At 32.7% G+C, this 22,952-nt stretch overlaps 1 protein-coding gene across 3 annotated transcripts; it reads right to left on the bottom strand.

The window, feature by feature from the left end:
* Positions 1-1,892: 1,892 nt before the first annotated feature.
* On the bottom strand, positions 1,893-22,881 carry LOC140040271 (uncharacterized). 3 transcript variants are annotated; one of them, XR_011842700.1, is made up of 16 exons: positions 22,807-22,881; positions 14,933-15,589; positions 14,363-14,491; positions 13,852-13,896; positions 13,590-13,628; positions 13,171-13,209; positions 11,731-12,062; positions 10,759-11,340; positions 10,075-10,605; positions 9,340-9,837; positions 8,708-9,217; positions 7,852-8,421; positions 7,013-7,675; positions 6,507-6,854; positions 5,976-6,368; positions 1,893-1,918 (listed from the first exon to the last, which is right to left on the bottom strand). XR_011842700.1 is itself a non-coding variant. In XM_072086071.1 (15 exons), the coding sequence occupies exons 2-15, from the start codon at positions 15,562-15,564 to the stop codon at positions 6,052-6,054; spliced, it is 5,235 nt and encodes a 1,744-aa protein (XP_071942172.1). In that variant the 5' UTR covers positions 15,565-15,589; positions 22,807-22,881; the 3' UTR covers positions 4,891-6,051. The 3 variants fall into 3 exon arrangements, 1 of the variants encoding a protein (XP_071942172.1); XR_011842701.1 differs by lacking the exon at positions 1,893-1,918 and adding an exon at positions 4,194-4,283; XM_072086071.1 differs by lacking the exon at positions 1,893-1,918 and having other exon boundaries at positions 4,891-6,368.
* Positions 22,882-22,952: the final 71 nt, after the last annotated feature.

Consider the following 22,952-nt stretch of genomic DNA (forward strand, 5'->3'; position numbering starts at 1 on the left):
TAATCTACCCATTTTTCAAACAAATATCAAAGATTTAATAGTCTAGACCGCATTGCATTAGCAAAGTGATAAATATTTTGGCGTTTCATACGTTTCCATACAAAAATGGAAACGCCGACTGGTGGAATAAAATAAAAAAAAGGCAATACAGACTTCGGGCAAGTTTAATAAAAAATATACAATACAATGCAAACATTTCCTTAACCTACTGCAAATAACAATTAAGAGCGAGATCATAGTCTGGTAGGAGGGGTTTCCTTATCAGTATGTTACATACAATACCAGATTTAGAACGAATAATAATAGCAATCAGAAGCAATGTTATATTTATGAAAAGGCTTACAGACCACACATTGTCATCTTACATATATCACATTTGAAAATCTTTATTCCGTTGTGTTCCACTTTCATGTGATCTTCACAAGTCTTTAAGGGTTTACCGTGAAAACTACGCATGTGTCGTTGAAAAGTTTCTTCAGTCAAACAATACTTATTTCTACACATAGAACAACGTATTTTTGTTCCTTTTTTAGCTGCAACTTTGCCCTTGCGATTTCTCCCGTCCGTTCTTTCTTTAACTGGTACTGCAAGTTTATTCTTGTGGCGTATCATAATATGATTATCTAACTTGAATTTGTTTTCGAAATTCCTTCTGCACGCAGGCCAATCACATTGAAATGGCTTCGTTTCGTCATGCACGAGTTTCATGTGTCTTTTCAGTTTTTCTGCATTACTTAAGACTTTCTGGCAAACATTGCACTCCACTTCTTTGTGAACAGAGTTCATGTGCTTTTTAAAAATGACTCTATTCAGAAAGACTTCTTCACATAGTGAACAAATTAACTCGTTTTTTTCCGGCACTGCATCTCTGTGTGTTTTCATATGGATATCTAACAGTGATTTATTTTCGAAAATGTCATCGCATCTATAACATCTCAGCTTATGCTTATAATCTTTAGGTGTCGTATCTATGTGCATGCGTGTCATATGCGTTTTAAGACATCCAGCACTTAGACAAGTTTTACCACAAATGTCACAAGTTTTAGGATCTTTGCGAAATTTATAGCCCCTTCTTTTCCCCTTTGCAGATTGAGAATGAGTGACAAGATGATGATCTAGATCTGATAACATTCGAAATGAATGTCCACATTTTTTACAGTCGAAAGGCAAATTGTCCATTTTATGAACATCATTCTGATGACATTTTACCTGAAACTCTGTTTTGAATAACTTTTTGCACACGACGCACTCAAAAGAAATTCCTGCATCTTTATTGGCATGCATTTCCAAGTGGTATTTATAGAGAACGGGCTGATAGAAAACCGAAACAGGCTTACATATTGTACAGGTTAATATCCGTTTCGGGTGATACTTTATAATATGATCATGCAGTTCTATAGAATTTGTAAATCCAGCAGAAGTACAAAAACGACAAGGTTTAAAAGAAAGTTTAGTTTTAATACTTTGGCAAGTATGACCAATCAATGAATTCTCGGTGGCAAACGTTTTCCGACATTTTTCGCAATTGAACAAGGAAGGTCTCCTTCCCGTGTCAGCGTCATGCCCAACACTATCACTATCAACATAACTTTTAGAGGTACTAGGGAGATGCTCATTACATATTTTTGCTTTGTAACTTTTCTGTATAGCGTCTTTAGCTTGGCGTGACTTTTTTTTTTTTCTAGTCAATCCTAGAGGTTGAATCATTTTTCTTTGATTCTTTTCAACCAACCTACCATCATCACGAACATCATAGGTAACTACATTTGCATTTATGGCGCAATCAGGTTCAACTACGTGTTTCACCATTCGACTGCGGTTACATATGGCAACATGCTTTTTGTATTTCTTTCTATTCAGCCATTCACCACCACAGGATGCACAATTGAACGTGTAGTCTGCCTTTTCAACGTCATCCCTAGAAAATATCAAATACAACGAGTAAAATGATTGATACACAAGCCACACCCGATATCTTTGGTTAGTTAATGAAAATTGAGTTAAACCCCATTACAAATGACTCCAAGAACCTTGGTAGATTTAGACTGTTTTACGGTTAAATTGCCAATTTGAAGAGAGACATTTATCAGCCTTTGCATATAGTGACGGTACGCCACAATAAAAAATTCAGCTGTCATCATTAAGATATAACATGTTACTGGACATCCATTGCCTCACTTTGATGATTTGTGAGGATGGCTAACTATTTGCTTGGTTCAATATGTGCGCACACTTGCAATCAATAGTATACGTGTTGCAGCACCACTCAACGAATTGGATAGACTTACAACACATAATTTGAGATGGTTTGTAACAGCGTTACAAAACTTCTGAATAACAAATTCAATAAATACAACTGAGACAGAAAGTAAATATTTTACATTACTGTACTTATATATAATTAATGTTCTTTGCCTGATTTGTTTATATATATATAATTATATATATATATAAATCCAAAGGCAAATTACTGAAAAAAATGACAATGCTGTGGGTATCAGTGGCTGGATCTCAATGGAGATACAAAAAAAAAAGCGAAAAGCTAAATCAAAACGATAAAGTAAACAGCCAGAAAAGTTAGCAGAGCTTTCGGGCAACACTAGCCCTTCATCTCATTGAGCTTGTGCACTCTTTGTGTTCATAATCAGTGTACCATGTCCCGCATACCTGGCTCAGCCTATATATTGTGCCAGTTCTGCGGTACATTTCATTTCGAAACCTGAGCTGCACTGACGAGATCTAATAAGCTCGAAACAGTACTGTCTGCAGATTGGATATATATATATCCAATCTACTCAAGCATATAGTAGCGCAAACAAAAAATGCAACCTCTGCCTCAAAGAGAAATTATTTATCATCCGCCACCCTGAATTATCGACATTAAACAAACGTAACGAACTTGTGTCCGCCTGCCGGCACAGAAAGAAAGCATTGTTACATAACAGCTGACATTCCAAAACATATCACCTGTAAATGCTAATTCTACAAGTAAATGCGCTTATAAGCAACGTTGTAATTGATTGTTCTCATTATAGTCTCCTGATGAGTGAGTTGCACGACTCACAAAACAAGCCTGTAGAGAACTGTAGAACTGTAGTTTTTACTTCTTTTCCAGACTTAACGTATATTTTAGCTTTACTTTACCGTATTGAGCACTTTTTAGACGGTTACATTGAACTGAACATTTATATATATATATATATATATATATATAATGTTCTTTGCCTAGTGCGTTTATATATATATATATATAAATCCAAAGGCAAATTACTGAAAAAAATGACAATGCTGTGGGTATATATATATATATATATATATATAAACACAACAGGCATAGAAATAAATTCCAAACCGCCCGGTGATACACTGAAAATTATTTCATTTATTTTTTAAACGATATATATATATGAAAAGAACGTTGAGTTTCTCGACGTTCCGATCAATATACTTTGATCGTCCTCAGGAGTAAGATTAAGAAGGATCAAAGTATATTGATCAAAATGTCGAGAAACTCAACATTCTTTCCAGAACTATATATACGTGGTGTACCGCATAACAACATTTGATTTCGCCATGCAAAACTTCAAACAATATGTAAAATCATTATGTAATATAAGTTTGTAATTCCTGTATTATTTTAAAAACTAAATTTAATGAAAATGAGCCAGTGAAGAAAGGTCAGATTATTTGAAATTGTAGCCTACATAGCACAATGAAACAACTGATATTTTTTAAGAATTCTTATTTTATAATGTTAAATTATCTTTAAAAATAATTTACCAACTTAAATTGTTTACATGAATAATTGGGTCTACCATATTACATCATAATCACTTTAACAGTAACTGTAAGAAACAGAACATTTGAGTGAAAACATAAATTGCGAATTGTTATGTCTTCCTTCTTCGATGTTTCTTTGGAAGTACCACCGTTAGGTGTACCATATTACATCGCAACCGATTAAAAGGCATGCACGTCTGGGGGTTATATTTGTTCTGGTGTATTTCCATGTGAATATCAAATACCGATTTCTCTCCGAATGTCATCTTACATTTACCACATTTGAACAAATTGTTGTGTTTCGTGTTCATTTTAAAAAACAAAGAGTTTCACCACAAAGTTCTTAAAAGTCATTTGCATTTAATACTAGTACTTCTTCTTTGTTAACCACCATTCGACTGCGGTTACATATGGCAACATGTTCCTTGAATTTTTTTTCATTCAACCATTCACCACCACAGGATGCACATTTTAATATGTCATAGAATGTATCAACGTCAACCCTAGAAAATATTAAATACAACGTATAAAATGCCTTGATACTAACTGATAAACTCCACAAACGTGCCATCGACCATTTGATTAGCTGAAAACTAAATTAAATGCCTTGATACACAACACAATCCATACCGATGTAAACCATATATTTTGATGAGCTACAGTAACGTCATTGTTTTATTTCGCCAGCAATGGCATATGGACATTTCAGACATGCAAAAAATGGAAACGCATAACAAATAATCAAATATACATTAAATAAATAAATCCTTTAATTTAATGTAGAATTAACACATATTTTACTGATTCGAATTACAATGAGGCTGCATTTTTCTTCAATCTATAATGTTAAAGATGTATTGTCCCCCTGAAAAAATAATTCTAACAAAATTTGTTGTTGAATATTCCATTTTAGTGCAACATAATAGTTATCCACTTTGACGAAAAATTGGATCTAAAAAAAAAATGTATTTACCTGAAAAAAAAATGTAATTTAGAGCAAAATATGATCAAATTGGTTGCCAGCCAATGGATTTTTGGTTGAAATTTACCATTTATTTTGTCATTTTATAAGTGAAAACATGATTTTTTTTCATTTAATTTTCTATGGAAGTGATTAACTTTATTAAAACTACAAAATAACATATTCAAAGTCTGATTTAATTAATCTTTATTTTTCATGTTTTTGGGGGACAATACATCTTTAACATTTCATGATTATTTCAAATAAAGCAGTGGATTTTCTGTACAACACAAAATCACAAAATAACGGTTTGACGCCCATATAGAGTATAATACCCCTTTCACACCAAAACTCCGGAGTGTCTCCGGAGACACCCCGGGGTTTATGACCATTCAAAACGTCGAGAAACTCCGGAGATACCCTTTCACACCAACCTAGCAACACCAGGGTTCATAAAATAAAATTGTAAATGTCGCCCTCTAGTTTGTTTGTTTACATAGCGACGATCGTTAGAATCATTTTAATTAATAATATTTTAAATTTAAAAATTACTTTCAAAGTCTCAGAAGTAATATAATGTTTTATTGATACTACATATTATTTTCTAGACCCGCTATATATTTTGTACAAATATTTAAAGTATTTTGAAATAAAACTAAAGCAATGAGTGATCGTGTGAGGATGACCTTTTGACCCGAAACACTCCGGATTTGATGTTGGTACCTTTCACACCAAAACACCGGGGTGTCCCCGCAGTTCGCTCTCCGGAGAATGTTCAGCTGTTCAACCCCGCAGTTTTAAACTCCGGAGTTGCTTGATTTTACCTTTCACACCAAACAGCGGGGCGTCAACTCCGGGGTGTCTCCGGAGTTTTGCTTTTGGTGTGAAAGGGGTATTATATATATATGGTCTTCAAACCATTATTTTGCGAAATTATATATTTCACAAAATTGTATATTTTACATTGTATACCTATATTATAGACATACAATGCAGATTTTATTATAATGATGATCACACTGAAAATGTTTTAAATATATATCAACAATTAGGGTATAAAATAATGTGTCTCTGCTGGAGGGCCTACTCTGGCCAAATTGCATTGTTCAATCTACATCTACTGGAACAATGTGTTATTAATTATATAGTATTAGAATATTGATAATAAGTTTTGCAGTACACAAGGTAATATTCTTTTTAAAAAGTAAGTACGTACGATCGAACCCAAACTTACCTACTTCCCTTTTTAAAGGAAGTTAGTACTTGTAATATCACAATGTTACTACAGTAAATTAGAATACATTATTAAATCAGCTATTAGTATTTCCATCCTTGTTACTTGTGCACATATTTGGATCAAAGTTTCTTCTTAAAGCTGCTAACATTGTTTGAAATTCTTTAGATCTCCGCTCCTCGGCAAGCCTTTTATCTTCTAAATCTTGTTTCATAAAATCCAATAAGCCAGTCATATACCTTTCTTCTGCTTTCTCTAGCCTCTTTTCTTGCCTTCTTTTGCTTGCTGAAGACGTAAATGTTCTAGTATTTCTCCAAGCTATCCCATCCATTTTTCTAGTCAAAATTAGAAATGACTTTTCTGACAAAAGAGTTTCTTTCTCTCTTTTTTCATCTAAAATAAATGAAAATAAATACAGTTTAATTAAGCAGAATGTTAATAATACTAATTTCAAAAGTATTTTGAATAATTTCAAAAGTAGTTTTAATCAAGTGCAATTGTAAACAAATATTTAAGAAAAAATTAATTAACCTTTGTTATCTTGAAATTGCTGCTTAGACCTTTCTAGGAGACTTCTAAGAACAATAGATTCTTTCTCACCCTCTCTTGATACATTTTGTTTGTTACCAGGTTTGGTGTTGTTATGTCCAAGTTGCTGCAACAATAACGGTTGATCTTTGCTGCCATGTTGAAAGTTTTCAAGTTTGTTTTCTGGTTGTAAGTTTAGAAACTGCTGAATGTCTTGTTTCTGTAAACTGAAATGTCCTTCCTCGTTTTCATCTACATTAAATTGCTGGCAAAACATATGTTGCTGATCTTTCTCTTGTATTTTCCCATGTTGCTGTATGTTGACAGATTTTTGTTTATTTTTTTGAAAATCTATTAAAAAACAGAAACAAAATATCATACAAATAATTAGATGTTCATAAGCTATATATTTCAACTAAATAAATACTTTTGAGATGGCAAAGTTTATAAATAACATAATTCAACAGCAAGTATTGGTAACATGAACAATAAAGGTTTTTTAAACATACCCTCATCTTTAAAAGAACTACTGACATTTTCCTCTAATGAGTTGTCTAGCGAAGAATTTAATAGTTCCTTCATTTTATAGTAAAATGGAAATGTTGCCAAGACGTCTGTTTCTGACGGTGGACCAGTATCATTAAAAACCTTGTATGCTCTCTTCAGATCTTTTATTTTACGCTGAATCTGAATCCAATTTCTATAAAAAGGACCGCATTCTGCCAACCGTCTTGCCATTTCAACAAATGTACCCTTCTTAGTTTTATGCGAGTCTAATACACTTTTGATTTCAGGTTGAGCCCAAATGTCTAAAAGATGGTAGACTTCTATATCTGCCCAATTGAATGCTCTTCTTCTATTTAAAGTTTGATCTTGCTTAGTTTCCATTTGGTTTCTATTCATCTCTTCAGCTTCATTTTTATTTTCATTGACCCAATTTTGCTGAATGTTTCCATGTTCTCTCATATGTTGCCACTTATTGTCATTTTTCTCCTCTTCTTTGCTATTAGGTTGCATGGTGGTATGTTGGTTTCTGTTATCAAGTGATTTACTACACATAATCTGCTCTTCAATATCATCAAACTCCTTTATTTCATCAAAAACTTCTCCATCGTTAGGATATTGAGAACTCACTTCATCACTGAGTACAAAGGAAAGCTCAAAACCTACTTCTATAAAAAACAAGACATTGTTATACTACAAAAGCATTAATTGCTTACCTCTAACCCATAGTTAAATTTTCAAAATTAGAAAATAATTTTTGTTACAAATGCCTGGTTCTGTGAGGTTTTTGGATATATACAAATGGTACAAATACGTCAGGTGATGAAATAGAAAATATACTTACTATCATCTCCAACTGACTCATCAACATTCTCCGGAAAATATGAAGAGTATGGTTTTATTAAACCTTTCATTTTGTAGTAAAATGGAAAAGTTCTAAAGATTTCAACTTCCGATGGTGGACCAGCATCATTGAAAACCTTGTACGCTCTTCTTAGATCTTTTATTTTGCGCTGAATCTGAATCCAATTTCTATCATAAGGACCACAGTCTGCCAACCGTCTAGCAATTTCAACAAAGGTACCTTTCTTTGTTTCATGTGAGTCTATTACCCTTTTGATTTCTGGTTCACACCAAATGTTTAAAAGGTGGTTGACTTCTTTTTCTGTCCAAAGAATTCGTTTTTGTTTTGAAGTCTTTGAATCATCTTCTCTCATCTCATTACTTTCATCCACAATTTGATCTTCCTGATTTTCTTCTTTATTGTCTGGTTCAGTATTTTCCTGCTGTTTGTCAAGTAGCTGTTTACTATCTAAAAGCTTTTCATTTTCAAGCTCTTCATTTTCATCAAAAACTTCTTCGTCTCCGCCCTGATAATTTTCTTCATCACTTAAGATGTGAGAGTGCTCTAAACCTGAAATCATAATTTAATTGTAGTTTTGTTATGTGGTGGTACACATTTTGTTTTAGATTCCAAAAAAAATTTGGAACACCCTCAATGTTAATACCACAGTCAGAGGTTGATTACTGCCCTCACCCATCTATTTAGCTTGCCCTTTAAAGACTAATAACTAATAAAAGTATGATGATTTAGTAAATGTTTCAAAAATGTTTAGATTTTTTTTGTTTTTAAGAACAAAGGTAATTAGCTAGTCAGTTTTAATATTACAAACATGTACAGAACATAAAAAGAAACTTACTATCATCTTCAATGAAAGTATCAACATTGTCAGGAACATCTGAAGAGAATTTCATTAAACCTTTCATTTTGTAGTAAAATGGAAACGTTCTAAAGATTTCAACTTCCGATGGTGGACCAGCTTCACTGAAAACCTTGAACGTTCTTCTTAGATCTTTTATTTTACGCTGAATCTGAATCCAATTTCTATCATAAGGACCACAGTCTGCCAACCGTCTTGCAATTTTAACAAATGTACCTTTCTTTGCTTCATTTGATTCTATTACTCTTTTGATATCAGGTTCACACCAAATGTCTAAAAGAAGGTGCACTTCTTTTTCTGTCCAATTGACTCTCTTCTGTTTTGAGAGATCTTCTTTCATTTTACTACTTTCAAGTTGGTTAACATCATTCTGGTGTAACTGCGGACTTAACTGTTTACAATCTAAAAGGATCACTTCACTATCAATCTCTTCATTTTCATCCAAAATATCATCCTCCTGATATGGATAACTGTCTTCATCACTTAAAGCTGAAATCACAATTTAATTTTGATTTATTTATTACAATAATACAACTTATCTACAGTAGTGCTTTCTGTCAAACAAAGCACACAAAAACAATATACTTTACAAATTCCGGAACACAACCTACCATCATTCATTGAAGTATTGGCATTGTCTTTTATGCTGTCCGATACATCTGCTAAAGGCTTCTTTATCAACTCTTTCATTTTGAAGTAAAATGGAAAAACTTTCACAATTTCAGCTTCTGGTCTATCCTGATATAGCTTGTATAATCTCCTCAGGTCTTTTACTTTGTGCTGGATCTGAATCCAGTTTCTAATATAAGGACCACGATCTCCTAACCTTTTGGCCATTTCAGCCCAAGCCTTTGTTTTGTTTTTATGAGTTGACTCTGTAATGTGTTTTATATCTGGTTCACTCCAGACGTCTATAAGGTGATTGATTTCAGTATCTCTCCAATTGATATCTCGTTTTCTTTTATGAGTAGACTCCACTACACTCGAATCAGTCAATAGCTGCTCTTCAATCTCGCTATTATCAAATGGTTGCTCAATCTCTGGATGCTGATCAAATGTTTCATCTTCATCTTGGCCAAATTCTTCATCACTCACAATATCTTCAAAATCTGAAATTATATGGTAAATGTTGCAAATATACAAATATAAATTAACATTAAAAAATTATAAATAAAACAAAAGCTGCAGTTCTGTTTTTATTTTTGATTTAAGACATTTAAGAAGATAGTAAATCTGGATAACTAAATCAATAATCATTGGTCAATCATTGGTTACCAAGGCTACTATTGTAAATTAAATAAAACAATAGTTACACTAAATAAAAATAGATTAAAAAAAAACAATACCTTCTTCTTCTACAGCAGTTCCGGTGTTATCCAGAACATCCGATGATGATTGCTTAAATAATTCTTGGAGTTTGTAATAAAATGGAAACACCCTCATAATTTCAAATTCTGATTTCGGATTCTCATTACAGAGCCTAAAGGATTGTCTCAAACCTTTAATTTTAACCTGAACTTGCATCCATGTTCGCTTATGAGGACTGCAAGTCAACCGCTTGGCAATTTCATTCCAGGCCCACTTTTTACTGCTCTTTCGATGGGATTCAATTACCCTCCTTATTTTAGGTTCACTCCAAATTTCTATCAGATTATAGGTTTCGGTATCTGACCACCTTGACGCCCTTCTCTTTTTATTTAAAGATCTTCTTTCAAGTTGGTCCTTATTGGCTAATGGTGCTTCATCTTGACGCTGCGTAACAAAGCTTGCGCTCTCAATGTTTGTGTTTCTTCTCAATCTATCAAACTCATTATCTGTATCCGATTGTTGTTCGTCCTCATCGAGGAAACTTTCTTCATCACTTAGAATACAAGAATCTGCGTCAAAAAATATAAAACTAATGTAAATATTAAATAACACAGTATTTCATAATATTGCCAAGAACTCATTTTATTTGTGAAGGATAATAAAAGATCAGAGTTTAAAATTACGAGTAATTAACAAAACGATATAGAAAATTAAAAACTTACCATCGTCGTCATCATCTTGTACCAGACTCTTGATATTTTCTTCTAATGAGCTGTTACCAAGTACATCCGAGAGGGACTTCTTCATTAAATTTTGAATTTTGTGATAAAATGGAAATACCTTCAAGACTTCAGTTTCTGAACGTGGACCAGAATAATGACAAATCTTGTATGCTGCCCTCAGGTCTTTAACTTTTTGCTTGACTTGCTTCCAGGTCTTATTATGACATCTTGAAGATAACCTTTGTGCAATTTCAGCCCAAACAAATTGTTTACTAACATTTTTACTTGATTCAGTTATACTCCTTATTTCAGGTTGGCTCCAGATTTCAATGAGGTCATTGATTTCAAAATCTGTCCAGTAGGAAGTCATTTTTCTTTTTGAAATTAAGTTAGCATTATCCTCATCAATATTGTCATCAGCTTTACTTAAAAATAAAGCTTGTACTTCTTTTGCAATTATGGCGCTAGTTTCACACTGATTACCATTTTTGCTTGTATTCTGAACTTCTGTACCGTTATCATCTTCTATTACTTCACATTCTGTACTTTCATCATTATCTTTTTGTTCAGTAAGTGTTTCTTCTAGAAAAACCAGAAATATTAGCTTCAATAGATGCTCAAACTAATCAAACATATTTCTTTCTTAAGAACAACTAATAATCAGAATAAAATTCAACTCCCTGTAATAATCAGAATAAAATTCAACTCCCTGTAATAATCACATCTACTGCACAGTAATATGCCTAACAATACAATATATTCCACTGTTTCAATATACGTCTTTACTTTGAAATCTGTAATTAACTATAAGGCCAACCCTAAACCAAAATTGTTTTCAGCCTGCAAGTACTAATGTATGTTCATCACTAGGTTTCAGATTATGTCAGTGTCACTGTCACTACTTCCCTAATGAAGCATACAAATGCCAAATGTCACCTAATACTATAGTTTTTTCCCATTAGGTCAACTTACCTAAGTTTTCTTCTAACAAAGCAATTTCTTTGGCTGATGAGTCCACCATCAATTCGTGGATTCTGGTGCTGAATTGGCGATTTATAGTGAAGAAAGGCCCTCTGTACATTTGTAGTAAGTTCTTGATTTTAGAGCGAATTTCAATTTCAGGTCTCTCAGTGTGTCCAAGCTCAACCAACCTTAAGCGAATTTTGTTCCAAACATCTTTTGTATTTTTGTTGGATGTTAATTCATTTTTTATTTCAGACTCACTCCAAATATCTATAAGGTGATGAGTTTCATCATCTGACCATGTAGCAGCCTCCTTCTTCGCCATGTTTGTTAGGCTAGGCCTAGTTTAGAATCAAATTACAGGACGTTCTGTTATTGATCATAGGTAGGTTGTTTGTTTTGTGCCGACATGTGTTGTTATAACGCGGTTACTGACGACGCGACGGATTAGGTCAACATTGTCAATTTTTCTAGCTCCAATCAATACAGCTAACAAAAAACCTTTGCACTATACACACTTTTAAAAATGAGATAAAATATTATTTATCTTGTGTTTATCTGTTGATATAGTGTTAAAGTGATGCAACATATTGATCTCTAAATACAGTACTTTTCGTCAATCTAAATTGTGTTATTCAAATGATATACATCAAAATGCAACCTTGGTTTAATTAATTTCACTGAGAGACATGATAAAATAAAAAGTTGTAGAACGACCAAGTGTCATTCATTTATCACTACTGTACATTACAAGCTACATTTAAGAGTATACAGTACTATTTAAAATCACATTTGTATTATTGGATTGTTAAAACTTAAAATTTAAAAATATAGTGTACAGTACTTGTACTTGTGTAGTGAGTTTTCAACAGAATTAAAATGATGTCATTTGTTTAAATGTCTACAATACAAAGCAAGCCTGTACAGTTTGAACAAGCAGGTAAATGAAAGACAAAGAGTTATTCTGATTTTAGTGACATTCTCATTATAAACCACATTACAATCATGAAGTTCCTTCAGACTGAATGAATGGACCCTGAGAAAATTTAATTAGTTTATACATGATTGCACTAATATGAAAAAACAAACAGCTAATAACTATATTTTTATACTAATACCATTTTTTACATCTGTATAATGTAACAACTTGTAACCATGTTTGCAAAGAGTGAATACAATGTTCATGCCGACGAGAGGCCTGTTCTTTTCTTCTGAGATGTTGTACTTTGCATGTGTTGCCCTGGAATTATTTTAACTGACCACAGTACACTAATAATTAAATAGCGCCCCCAACTATGGAATGACAATACTTTCTCCAGAGATTTCTCAGGGTTTGCGTATGTGTGTATGAAAGTGTGTAATAAATTGAGAGATTAAACAAGTTGTAACAATTAACGCAGATGTGGAAAGAGTATTAGTAACACTTTATATAAGGAAAATAAATCTTACTCTGACTGTCTACTGGTTGATGTACTAGGAGTTGAATCACTACAAAAAAAAATAAAATAGAATTACTATACACTAAATTAATATGTTCACTACATTAATGGATATAATTACAATCGTAACCATGGCAGTCATATTTTACATAAGATTACGGCAAATATAAATATTGATGGGAAACCATGTAATCCGTTATTAAAATTGCAGTGTCTCATAATGTGACTTCAGCTCTTTCCAAACGAGTGTTTCACACAACGCAACATCAACACTCGTTCTGATTGGTGTGAATAAAAAAACAAAAAACTCTGCAGCTCTATAGTAATCAGTAATTAGGCCCCCTCTAACTAAAACATCATTATGTAGTTGGTTCATACTGTTATACATCATTTAATTAGCAAGTAAGTTTAAAGCCTAAAATATATTACCTTTCTTTAGTTGTTTTCTGGTTTGAAGTGGTAGTGATACTGAAATTAATTAAATAAATAAATTAGCAATATTTGCCTATTAATAGACTGTATGACATGACTCCAACATCTTTTTAATACTTCTGGTTTGATAGCTTTTGTTGATTCATTCTCTGATGCAATGTATTTCTATATTCACACTTAGATTACAAAAGATTTATAAAATCAAACAGAAATCTTAATATTAGATTCTTGTGTCCTAAAACTATTTCATGAAACTTACGATTCTTCAGGTGTTTGCTGCGTTTTACACATCTTGGAATAATAACTGAAATAATAATAAATGTATTATTAGAGTGATGACTATAGTATCAAGTGAAAGGCATGAGTTCAAGTTTCGGTCTGTGCTATATTCATTGTATCCTTTACTCGAATTGCCTCATTCTAAGAATGGGATGTATACATGTTAAAGAACATGATACATTACTCAAAAAGAGTAGATCACTGATGTAGATGCTCTGATCTTGCTAGTTGCTAGTTGTTGTGAGTCCATACTGTAGAGGGCCTAATCTACATTTCCTCATTTTCCAGATACAGAATCACAGCATATAGGCAACACATATTGGTGAAAATAAAACAAACAAGGCCTTAGCATCCAACTTCAAAAGTTGTGAATATTACAGAATTTTATATCAACATATTGATTTTGCAATGCAAAACTTCATACAATATATTACAAAAATTGTACTTTTATTTACAAATTTATATAAAATTCTTTTTATAGCTATACTTACGAGTTTAACAGAAATTCTGTTAACTCTTCATGTGTGTTAAAATTTAGATTTTTCCTAACTTTCAGCCACCTTTTATACTGTTCACCAAACATTGCTTTTGCAGCATCGCCTCGTTTCACATAGTAATAACTATATAGAAAAAAAATATTGATTAAAAATTATTTAATAATTAATATAATGCTTTTTACTTGGGGTACTCTAGGACTCTCTCATCTTCTCCTCTTCTTCCATCCGACACTATTGAGTGTGTCATTACAGCTTCTTTTGCTGTACCCCGAGTATCGCACATTTGTGCTTGTTGGTATAGGACAACGTACAGGTTATAAACAGTGTTAATACTTGCACAGATTTCAAGTCCTTATTCAAGAAGATTCAAGTTTTACTTGATCCAGTACCATGATCAAGGAGAGCGTTGAGCATGTACAGTATGGTTGTTGGCACCTCCACTTGACTCAAATTCAGAAATCAAAATGGCCTATTAGAGAGACAATACAAACCTCCCACGATGGCCTAGGAAACTGGCCATTTAAAAAAATGTAAACATTATAACCCAACCAACTTGGAACCTACCAATCTATTAATCCTTCTGCTACTTTTACATCATTGAATTTAAATTCAGACGCAATGTTTTTCCATCTAGGCAGTTGATTACCTATGTTTAATAATGGACTAGATCTATTTCTATAGTCCATTTCTTCCTTCTTGTCTTTGTTATTGTCTTTCTTATTTCCTCTTGATTTTTTCCTATACGTGTTAATTTCTGACAAGATTTTTTTTTTCTTCGTTGCAGTTGCTCCGTCTTGTCCAGTTTTAGAACATCGTTTATTCTTTCTTTTGAGACTTGTAATTTTTTGTGGTTCTTCATTGTTGACAGTCACAAATTGTCCCCAAGTGTTTTCATCTGTATCGTCTACAGGTTCAGTTTTTATTCGAATAATCTTCCCTTCTATATCAATAAGCGAGTGTGCTGGATCCTCAATTGCCTCTTCATTACTTTCATTCTCTGACATTGTATTTTCACATTCTTTTTTTATTTCCAACATGTTATTAATTGATATGTTACAACCAAGTCCTAGTAGCTGTTGGTGCATCCTGGAAGTATTTGAGTCGCTTTCTGGTTCGACATGTTGGTTATCCATACTGCAAGAAGTCGATTGATATTCTGCATAGCTATCATCTTCATTTTCTATTTTTATGTCCATCTTACTGGCATTCAGCTACTGTACCCTGAAAGGAAAAAAAACGAGGCCATCAAAAAAGTTTTCTATCAGAACAGTTGATCATGGTCCTTAAATTTCCTGGCCTTACAGTATTCACGGTTTGTGAAGACATATTAGCAATATATTATTAGACCTATATTACTATGAGGAATCTAATTTAAGATCACAAACTATATTTAATGTAAAAATAATACTATATGGTCCTATTGCGATAACTTTTTTCGTCTTTAAATGGTTAAATTAAAAATAAGTCGATTCGAATAATTATAGCGGCCCCGCTATAAATCTCAAAATGCATTGCGCCCGGATTGATATTATTTATATCAAGTTTTGTTTTTCTTCTGTAATTCACTCACTTTTCGATCGATCACAAGGCCAAAACAAATGGAAGATTCCTAACTTTTCAGCGAAAATACCAGGTTTTCCCCAACTTGTATCACTTTTTATCATAATTTACCATAAAAACATACATTTAAGACAAGGAATGACCTGGTTTAATGTTTTTAAAGTAATAATATACAGTACAGTATATGTATTATTTTTACAAAACGTCACTGGTTGGAGGTACACACCTAATGGGTGACAGTGGCTTAGGCTGCTTTTGTGCTTTCCTGGCAGCTAATGACTATGATTTTATATTTTCTTTTGCGTTGTGTTTGTTTAATTTGTTGATTTATATTATATATATTATTATTTTGTAAAATGTATCTTTTGCCTGAATAAATAATAATAATAAATTGTAGGGAAGGTGTATTTATTAAATATATCATGGATCAAACATAATTATACAATTTGTAATTGTAAAATTAACATAGTATTAGTAATGCAACAAGTGCACTATTAATTTTTCGAATGGAATAATGTATACCACGGAGGGCACGTAATAATTAATATGCAACCACGCCTGGTGTTCCATACTAAAAACATGCAGCCAAACGTCAAGCCTGGTGGCGATTTTTTTTTCCGTACGAGAGTTCCTCCATCGGTTCGTTTCGGACTCAATCGACTCTTCGGTAAGCCACCAATGCTCACTGATGCGTGACAGACAGCAACCACAAGACACAAAACGTGAGCAGCTTTTTTGCACGAGTGACAGATTTATACATACTACTACTAGGCCTAGGCCTATACTATACTCACTGTAAATATAATAATAAATATTAATAGTAGTACTGAACCTCATTGTAATAATAATAATAGGCCTAAAATTGTAATAATATAATACTGTATAGGCAGTAACACTAACAGATATTTTTATCAAGAAAATTACAATTTTCTTCAGGTTTTTAAGTGTAAACATTTGAAAAATTGTATACATTACATAGTAGGCCTGTAGTAGTAGTAACATGTATTCTTGTAAGTTGTAATGTATAGAAACACATGCTTGCTTATAAAGCGTTTAATATTGTGTTAATTTAATAATTATTGATATCTTGGGCGGTGGAAATTTTGAATTAAAATGAACAAATTTTTTGTAAAATTAATTTCAGAAACCATAATAAAAAAAATAAAATCAAGAATATGGAATACAGAAAACCGATCTTCTTGATAAGATGATAGTATCACATATAAGCTTCCTGGAAAATTTGTTATTATTAAATGTATTTGTAGTCGTGTCAGTACCGTAAAATTTAATATTTTTTACTTTGCATGTATTTTTTATGATTTTCCAAATTACATACACATAATAAACAATAATATTAGTTGTAGGCCTATAACTTAATTAAAACTATGGAACGATCTCCCTGTTAAAATAAAACTTTCTGTATCTTTAATTACTCTTTAAAAATCTGTAAAACGCTACCTATTAGCCATTTAAACAACATACTTTTGTTATGCTCTATATTTTTTCTCCTTCGTTTTTGACTTATATTTTGTTTATTGTTTTATCATGCTTTTTCTTTTATGTATTTCTGCATACTTGTTTTTTAGGGGCCCTCATGAGACAAGCTTATGCTTCTAGTGCGGGCCCCAGTTGTTGTTGTCATAATAATAACTGAATAAATGTGTATGAACTATGAAAACTCCAAAATGGCCTATTATTAAAAGTTTGAAATCTTTATTTTTCATGATTAGGGATAATACGTACATCTTTAACGTAAAATTTCCATCAGCTTACAATATAAATATTAATTTAATAATATTATTTTAAAAGGTATAAAAAAGATACACTGTGCATGTAGGAATTCCTACTACTGTACATTAAATCATTTTAAATTCAGAATACATTGCATAAAGCTTGGCTAGCCATAGGCTAGCTACAATACCATAAAAAGAGCATCTCGTTCGTTCAACTTCAAAAAATAATATCTGATACGACCTACTATTGGGTCGTAGACCTAAGTATCTTTAATATGCTATTGCTATTGGGTTCTTAACCCTTTCACTGCGTATACCCGGTACTACCGGGTATAAACAAACGTCGTTGAAGTGCGTATACCCGGTAATACCGGGTATGGGCAAAACAATGATTTAATCGTATTTGCCTATAATATATAGCACCCTCTATATTTGTTCGATGAACTTGAATATTTTTGCAAGTCATTAAAAAAATTTTCCAGCAAAAAAACGGCCCTCTATAGCTGTATTATTGTCTTGAAAATCATGCGCCCTCTATAGTTATATTATATATAGTATAGTGTATATACTGTAATAGTATTCTATCTTGGAAAGTTGTTTTGAGTAGCGTAATGGCGGCCATTTTGAAAGTAACCAAAATTTACCAGCCCCAATAGGGCAACATTGTGTTTATCACAACATTACACGCAAAAAAAAAAAATTCTGAAACAATAGTTAGTTTTGTACTATAGTGAATTTTTGGAAAATGTCATTATTTTCACGATTTTGCCCCAAAACTTTGATTTGTGCATAATTTTTATAAATAATAAAAATAATTCAATTTTTTTTAATATTTTTATTTGTTATACGTATCTTTATCAATATCCAGTTGGAGAAACGTATTCCATAAGAATTTCTTATAGAAAATATAGTTTTTATCATTGATTCGATAAAAAACACGAAATCCAAAATACCTGTAATGACGTCACATGACGTAATCAATAATAATGCAAATTACATTTTTTTTATACCTAACTGTAGACTAACCCTTTGCCCATCACACACCACAAAAATAATTATACAATTATCTCAATTAGTATTTTTTTGCAATTTATTAAAATACCATGTTTTTCTTAAATATACATTACGCACAGAGGTGGGAATAATGCTCCGCAGTGAAAGGGTTAATGTAATTACTAAGTAGGCCTAGTATTTATAGATTCATTTTACTATTGTGAGAGCCTGTGTGTGAAAGTAAGCTCGCGGTTTGTACTGTAAATGTAAATTTTATTATAGTAGAGAGGCCAAATACACAAAAGTCCTCTATAAAAAGTTTGGGGGGCATTTTTTGTTAATAGCAGGCAACCATGTTGAATGTATCCTTTGTGGGGTGACAAAAACGATAGGGGTGGATGCCATCTTCAGTTTTGGGTTTTAAGGTTAGTTTATGTGGTCAAGAGGTCAAGCAAGGTCAAAATATAGGATTTTTTTTTATTCACGGAAAATCATCTACATCATCAGATCTATCCAAAAAAGTATATCTGAAGATCAACTGATGCTTCATATTATAGTAATTATGAGATAAACATTTAATTTTACACATAAAAACATAGGAAATTAAATATAAAAGTGTCATTTTCTCAAAATGTTGTTTTCACATATTTCTGTAAAGTACACACAGTTTTTTAATAGGCTTTTCCCAGTCTGTTGTAAATTTGTCTTTTTTATGTTGCCCACCAGTCATCGTTTTGATTTTTGTCGGAAAAAATAGGTCAAGTGTTATGTATGAAACGCCATATGTACCAAAAGATTGGTCTTTTACTATAATATTAATATTACTTATAATAATGTAATACAGTAATATTTAGAAATTTGTTTTTAGAAAAATTATTAATATTACCTATAATAATGTAAAATATTTAGAAATTTGTTTTTAGAAAAATTTCGAAAACAGAGACCCCCTATATGACCTAATGACGAGATGTTTTTGTTTGGGTCAGAGACCCCCTATAATGTAATTATTTAAACATTTTTTCATTATTTCAATGATACAAGTTTTTATTGAAGTTTGTTGTTTCAAGAAATCTCGAAAGAGAAACCTGGGTATCGAGTCTTTGTTTTCAAAAACCCTAACTATTGGACTTCATCAAGGTTGGAAGGAGTGGTAATTGGGGACTTCGTCTTGAGGCCTTCGCATCTATGCTATCATGGCTGACGGTGATAACAAATACAAAACTCCTTAAGTAATTAAGAAGTCCTTTATAGATAAAGACGGTTTTAACGTTATTTACAAACATTACGTTACGTACTGTGTCCAGGTATGAAATCCATTTCTCCAAAAAGACATAAACGCACTTGAAGAGGACAACGTCATGCGACAAATCAAATTCCAGCTATCCATTCTTATTCATATGAAGATCGTTTAAAGTTTCTTGGCCTAACAACCCTGTATGGTGGTGACTTGATTGAAAATTTTCAAAAGATTTCGAGGGTGTAGCCAAGGAAAACTTCCTTCAAATGAGATGCAATCTAAGCAGAAATACACGAGGACACCAGCTTAGACTTTTTAAACCTAAATTTCACAAAGGACTGATAGGAGATCCACTTTTTCACAATTAGTAATTATATATTTGAATAGTTTGCCAACCAAAGTCGTCATTTCTGAAACCACCAACACATTTAAAAACCGATTGGATTCGTTGTAGAAATGAGGTTAAAAGGGTAAACAAGTTTCAGAACCAAATATTCTAAACACTGAGTGGATGATTGATCAATTCAAAATAGAATCATTGGTATAACAAGAAACGCTGTAATTCATTGATAGGTTCTGCATGACATGGTCAGACTGATCACGAATCACACATAATACCCAATATTCTTTCGAACTGACAGATGATAAGATCTTATATTTAAAGTAACAACTTATTGAAAGAAAAAAAACAGTAGAACTTAAAACTTCATGAGCCACTGAGAAAGCATCGCTTTAAATCTTTGCGGAAATCTATAAGGCAACTGTTTCGATAAAGTATATAAAAACTGACAGAAAATCTGCTGATCAACCATTGGAGTATGATCATAGCCCAATTTTAATATCTTTAACCAAAATGACTTCACATATCTTGATGGCGTTGAAATACCCACAGATGTTCCGGAAGAAAACTTACAGTAAAGACATGATGGTCATGCACTAAAGGATGCAGTAAACATGGCTGTAAACATTTGGTGACAATGCAAGTATTTATGCAAGTTACCTAGATATTTCGTCATTTTGTTGTATTTGATCATTACATTGGAAAGGGGTGGATAAAAGCAGTGACACGATTGAAAGGATAGTCCCAATGTACTAATCTGTACTTCCGTACGTGTTTTGGGCCACACTCATCGGTTTGGAGGAGAACAAATATCACAAACTTTTTAGAAATTCTTTATGTCAATAACAAAGAGCTTGCCAATTATACGAAAGTTGATGTTAATTAATGATATGCACTTTGTAACAGTAGCCTACAAAATTATGGACGATGTCTGGTATAGTGAACAATAAAGTGGTTGAAAACCTATTAAGAATAATCTACTGTAACCAGCTTCCATGCCATTACAGGTTGCAGCACGTCATTATTTGCTGGTTATGGGAAATCATTTGTAACGCATCCACTCCTTGTAAATGGAATTGATTAAGATTAAGACTTTCCACGTACAGTGTACACTTCTAAAGTTTAATATTGCAAAATATATGGTACTTTTGAGCAGATAACTGTATAATAACAGACTATTCTTTGGTGCTACCTCCATCTAGACTCAGTGACCATATACCATTAATACTAGTGATATATATTTCCCTTAAATATTAAGTATTTCACTTCACTCAATAAATATTTAAGTACTGTATTTCTACTTCGGAAAACACTATGGTGAATACAGCCATCATAGAACCTAAACATACGAGCCAACTATCAGGTAGAGATCAGTATGTGGCCTAAATGAATCGGGTCGTAAGCCCCTAACCCAGTTGTCAGTTTGGAACTTGTTACATGTGTATGTAAACTAAAGAGCCAGATGAAGTTGTTACCGAAAGCATGCATGTGGTTGTGATTCAATCGTTTGCCGTTACCCAGATGGCCAGTAGGCATTATAAATCAGTGCTTGAAGAAATACCCACCTCCGAGCGTTACCTCCTTCCATCCCAGAAAAATTTAGAATATTGGCATTTGCACTTGCCGCCCATTACTCCCAACCCACAAACCCTCTGTGACCGTTTTTAAATGAAATTTAAGACATTCCAGTAGGCCTCCAATTTCGGTTATATTGATACTCTAGGACTCATCCTCTCCATTCCTTGAACACCTTCCAGGAGTGACTCATAAAGTTTAAAATCTTCCCAGTACAATTCTGGTCTTTTTGACACCACACTATAACCATCAGCTCCAGGCTATCATGAAAATTATATTTATTTCAATTATTAATACCGATAATTAACAGGTCTGTGCTCTATTTGACCTTATGACCTTGAAAATGACCTTTAAACTTGTAAGTTGAAAAATTGATGAACTTCACCATCTACAGCAATATGTCAATAATGGTTACATTTCTTTTAATTAGCTTATATGATTATGTTGTTGAAAACAGCTTAAACCTCTATTTTACCATATTTGACCTTATAACCTTGAAAATGACCTTTGACCTGAAATTTGAGAGAGGCATCCACCCCTATCTTTTTTTGTCATCCCATAAGGGATATATTCCACATGGTTGCCTGCTATTAACAGAAAATGACCCCCCATGATGAAAAAGCTCGCATTGGCCGCCCTACTATTATGTTGTCACGCATCAGTGAGCTGACTTTACCGAATACCGAAGAGAGTCGATTGAGTCCGAAACGAACCGATGGAGGAACTCTCGTACGGCAAAAAAAATCGCAGCCTGGTGCGCCTAGCCTAGGCCTACTATTTTTTGTTGGAAGAACGCTCGCGCCTCCTATCTTGAGACAGACAATTAAATTTGCAGTTCTAGTTGTTAGGTCAGTTGTGCAGCCAAGAAACTAGCCTAGCTATTTTATAGAAAATCAACAAATAAATGTTAATAAATCTATTTTAAACAACCTAATATAACAACACGTATTTACATAATTGTCTGAATAGCACTTTAATAAGTATATAATGCGTTTATTACCTGTTATTTTGTCCTTTTATTGCGAGTCTTTGTGCACCTCTTTCGCTCAATTCTCCTTCAGATTTTACATGAAAGCGCCCTCTCACGTTGTGTGTAGTGTCTTTTTTGCAGAAGGTATAGGCCAAATAGGTAAATTAATAATGTTT

This window comes from Antedon mediterranea, chromosome 2 (assembly GCF_964355755.1).
Source record: "Antedon mediterranea chromosome 2, ecAntMedi1.1, whole genome shotgun sequence".
Classification (NCBI taxonomy): Eukaryota; Metazoa; Echinodermata; class Crinoidea; order Comatulida; family Antedonidae; genus Antedon; species Antedon mediterranea.

What these genes read in the sequence shown, in the direction of transcription:
- LOC140040271 (XM_072086071.1), bottom strand. Translation starts at nt 15,564, where the DNA reads ATGGACATAAAAATAGAAAATGAAGATGATAGCTATGCAGAATATCAA. An exon ending in TTTGTTAGAAGAAAACTTAG is followed by an intron (nt 11,341 to 11,730) that starts GTAAGTTGACCT and finishes TGGTTTTTCTAG; the next exon opens with AAGAAACACTTACTGAACAA. An exon ending in CAATACTTCAATGAATGATG is followed by an intron (nt 9,218 to 9,339) that starts GTAGGTTGTGTT and finishes TTGTGATTTCAG; the next exon opens with CTTTAAGTGATGAAGACAGT.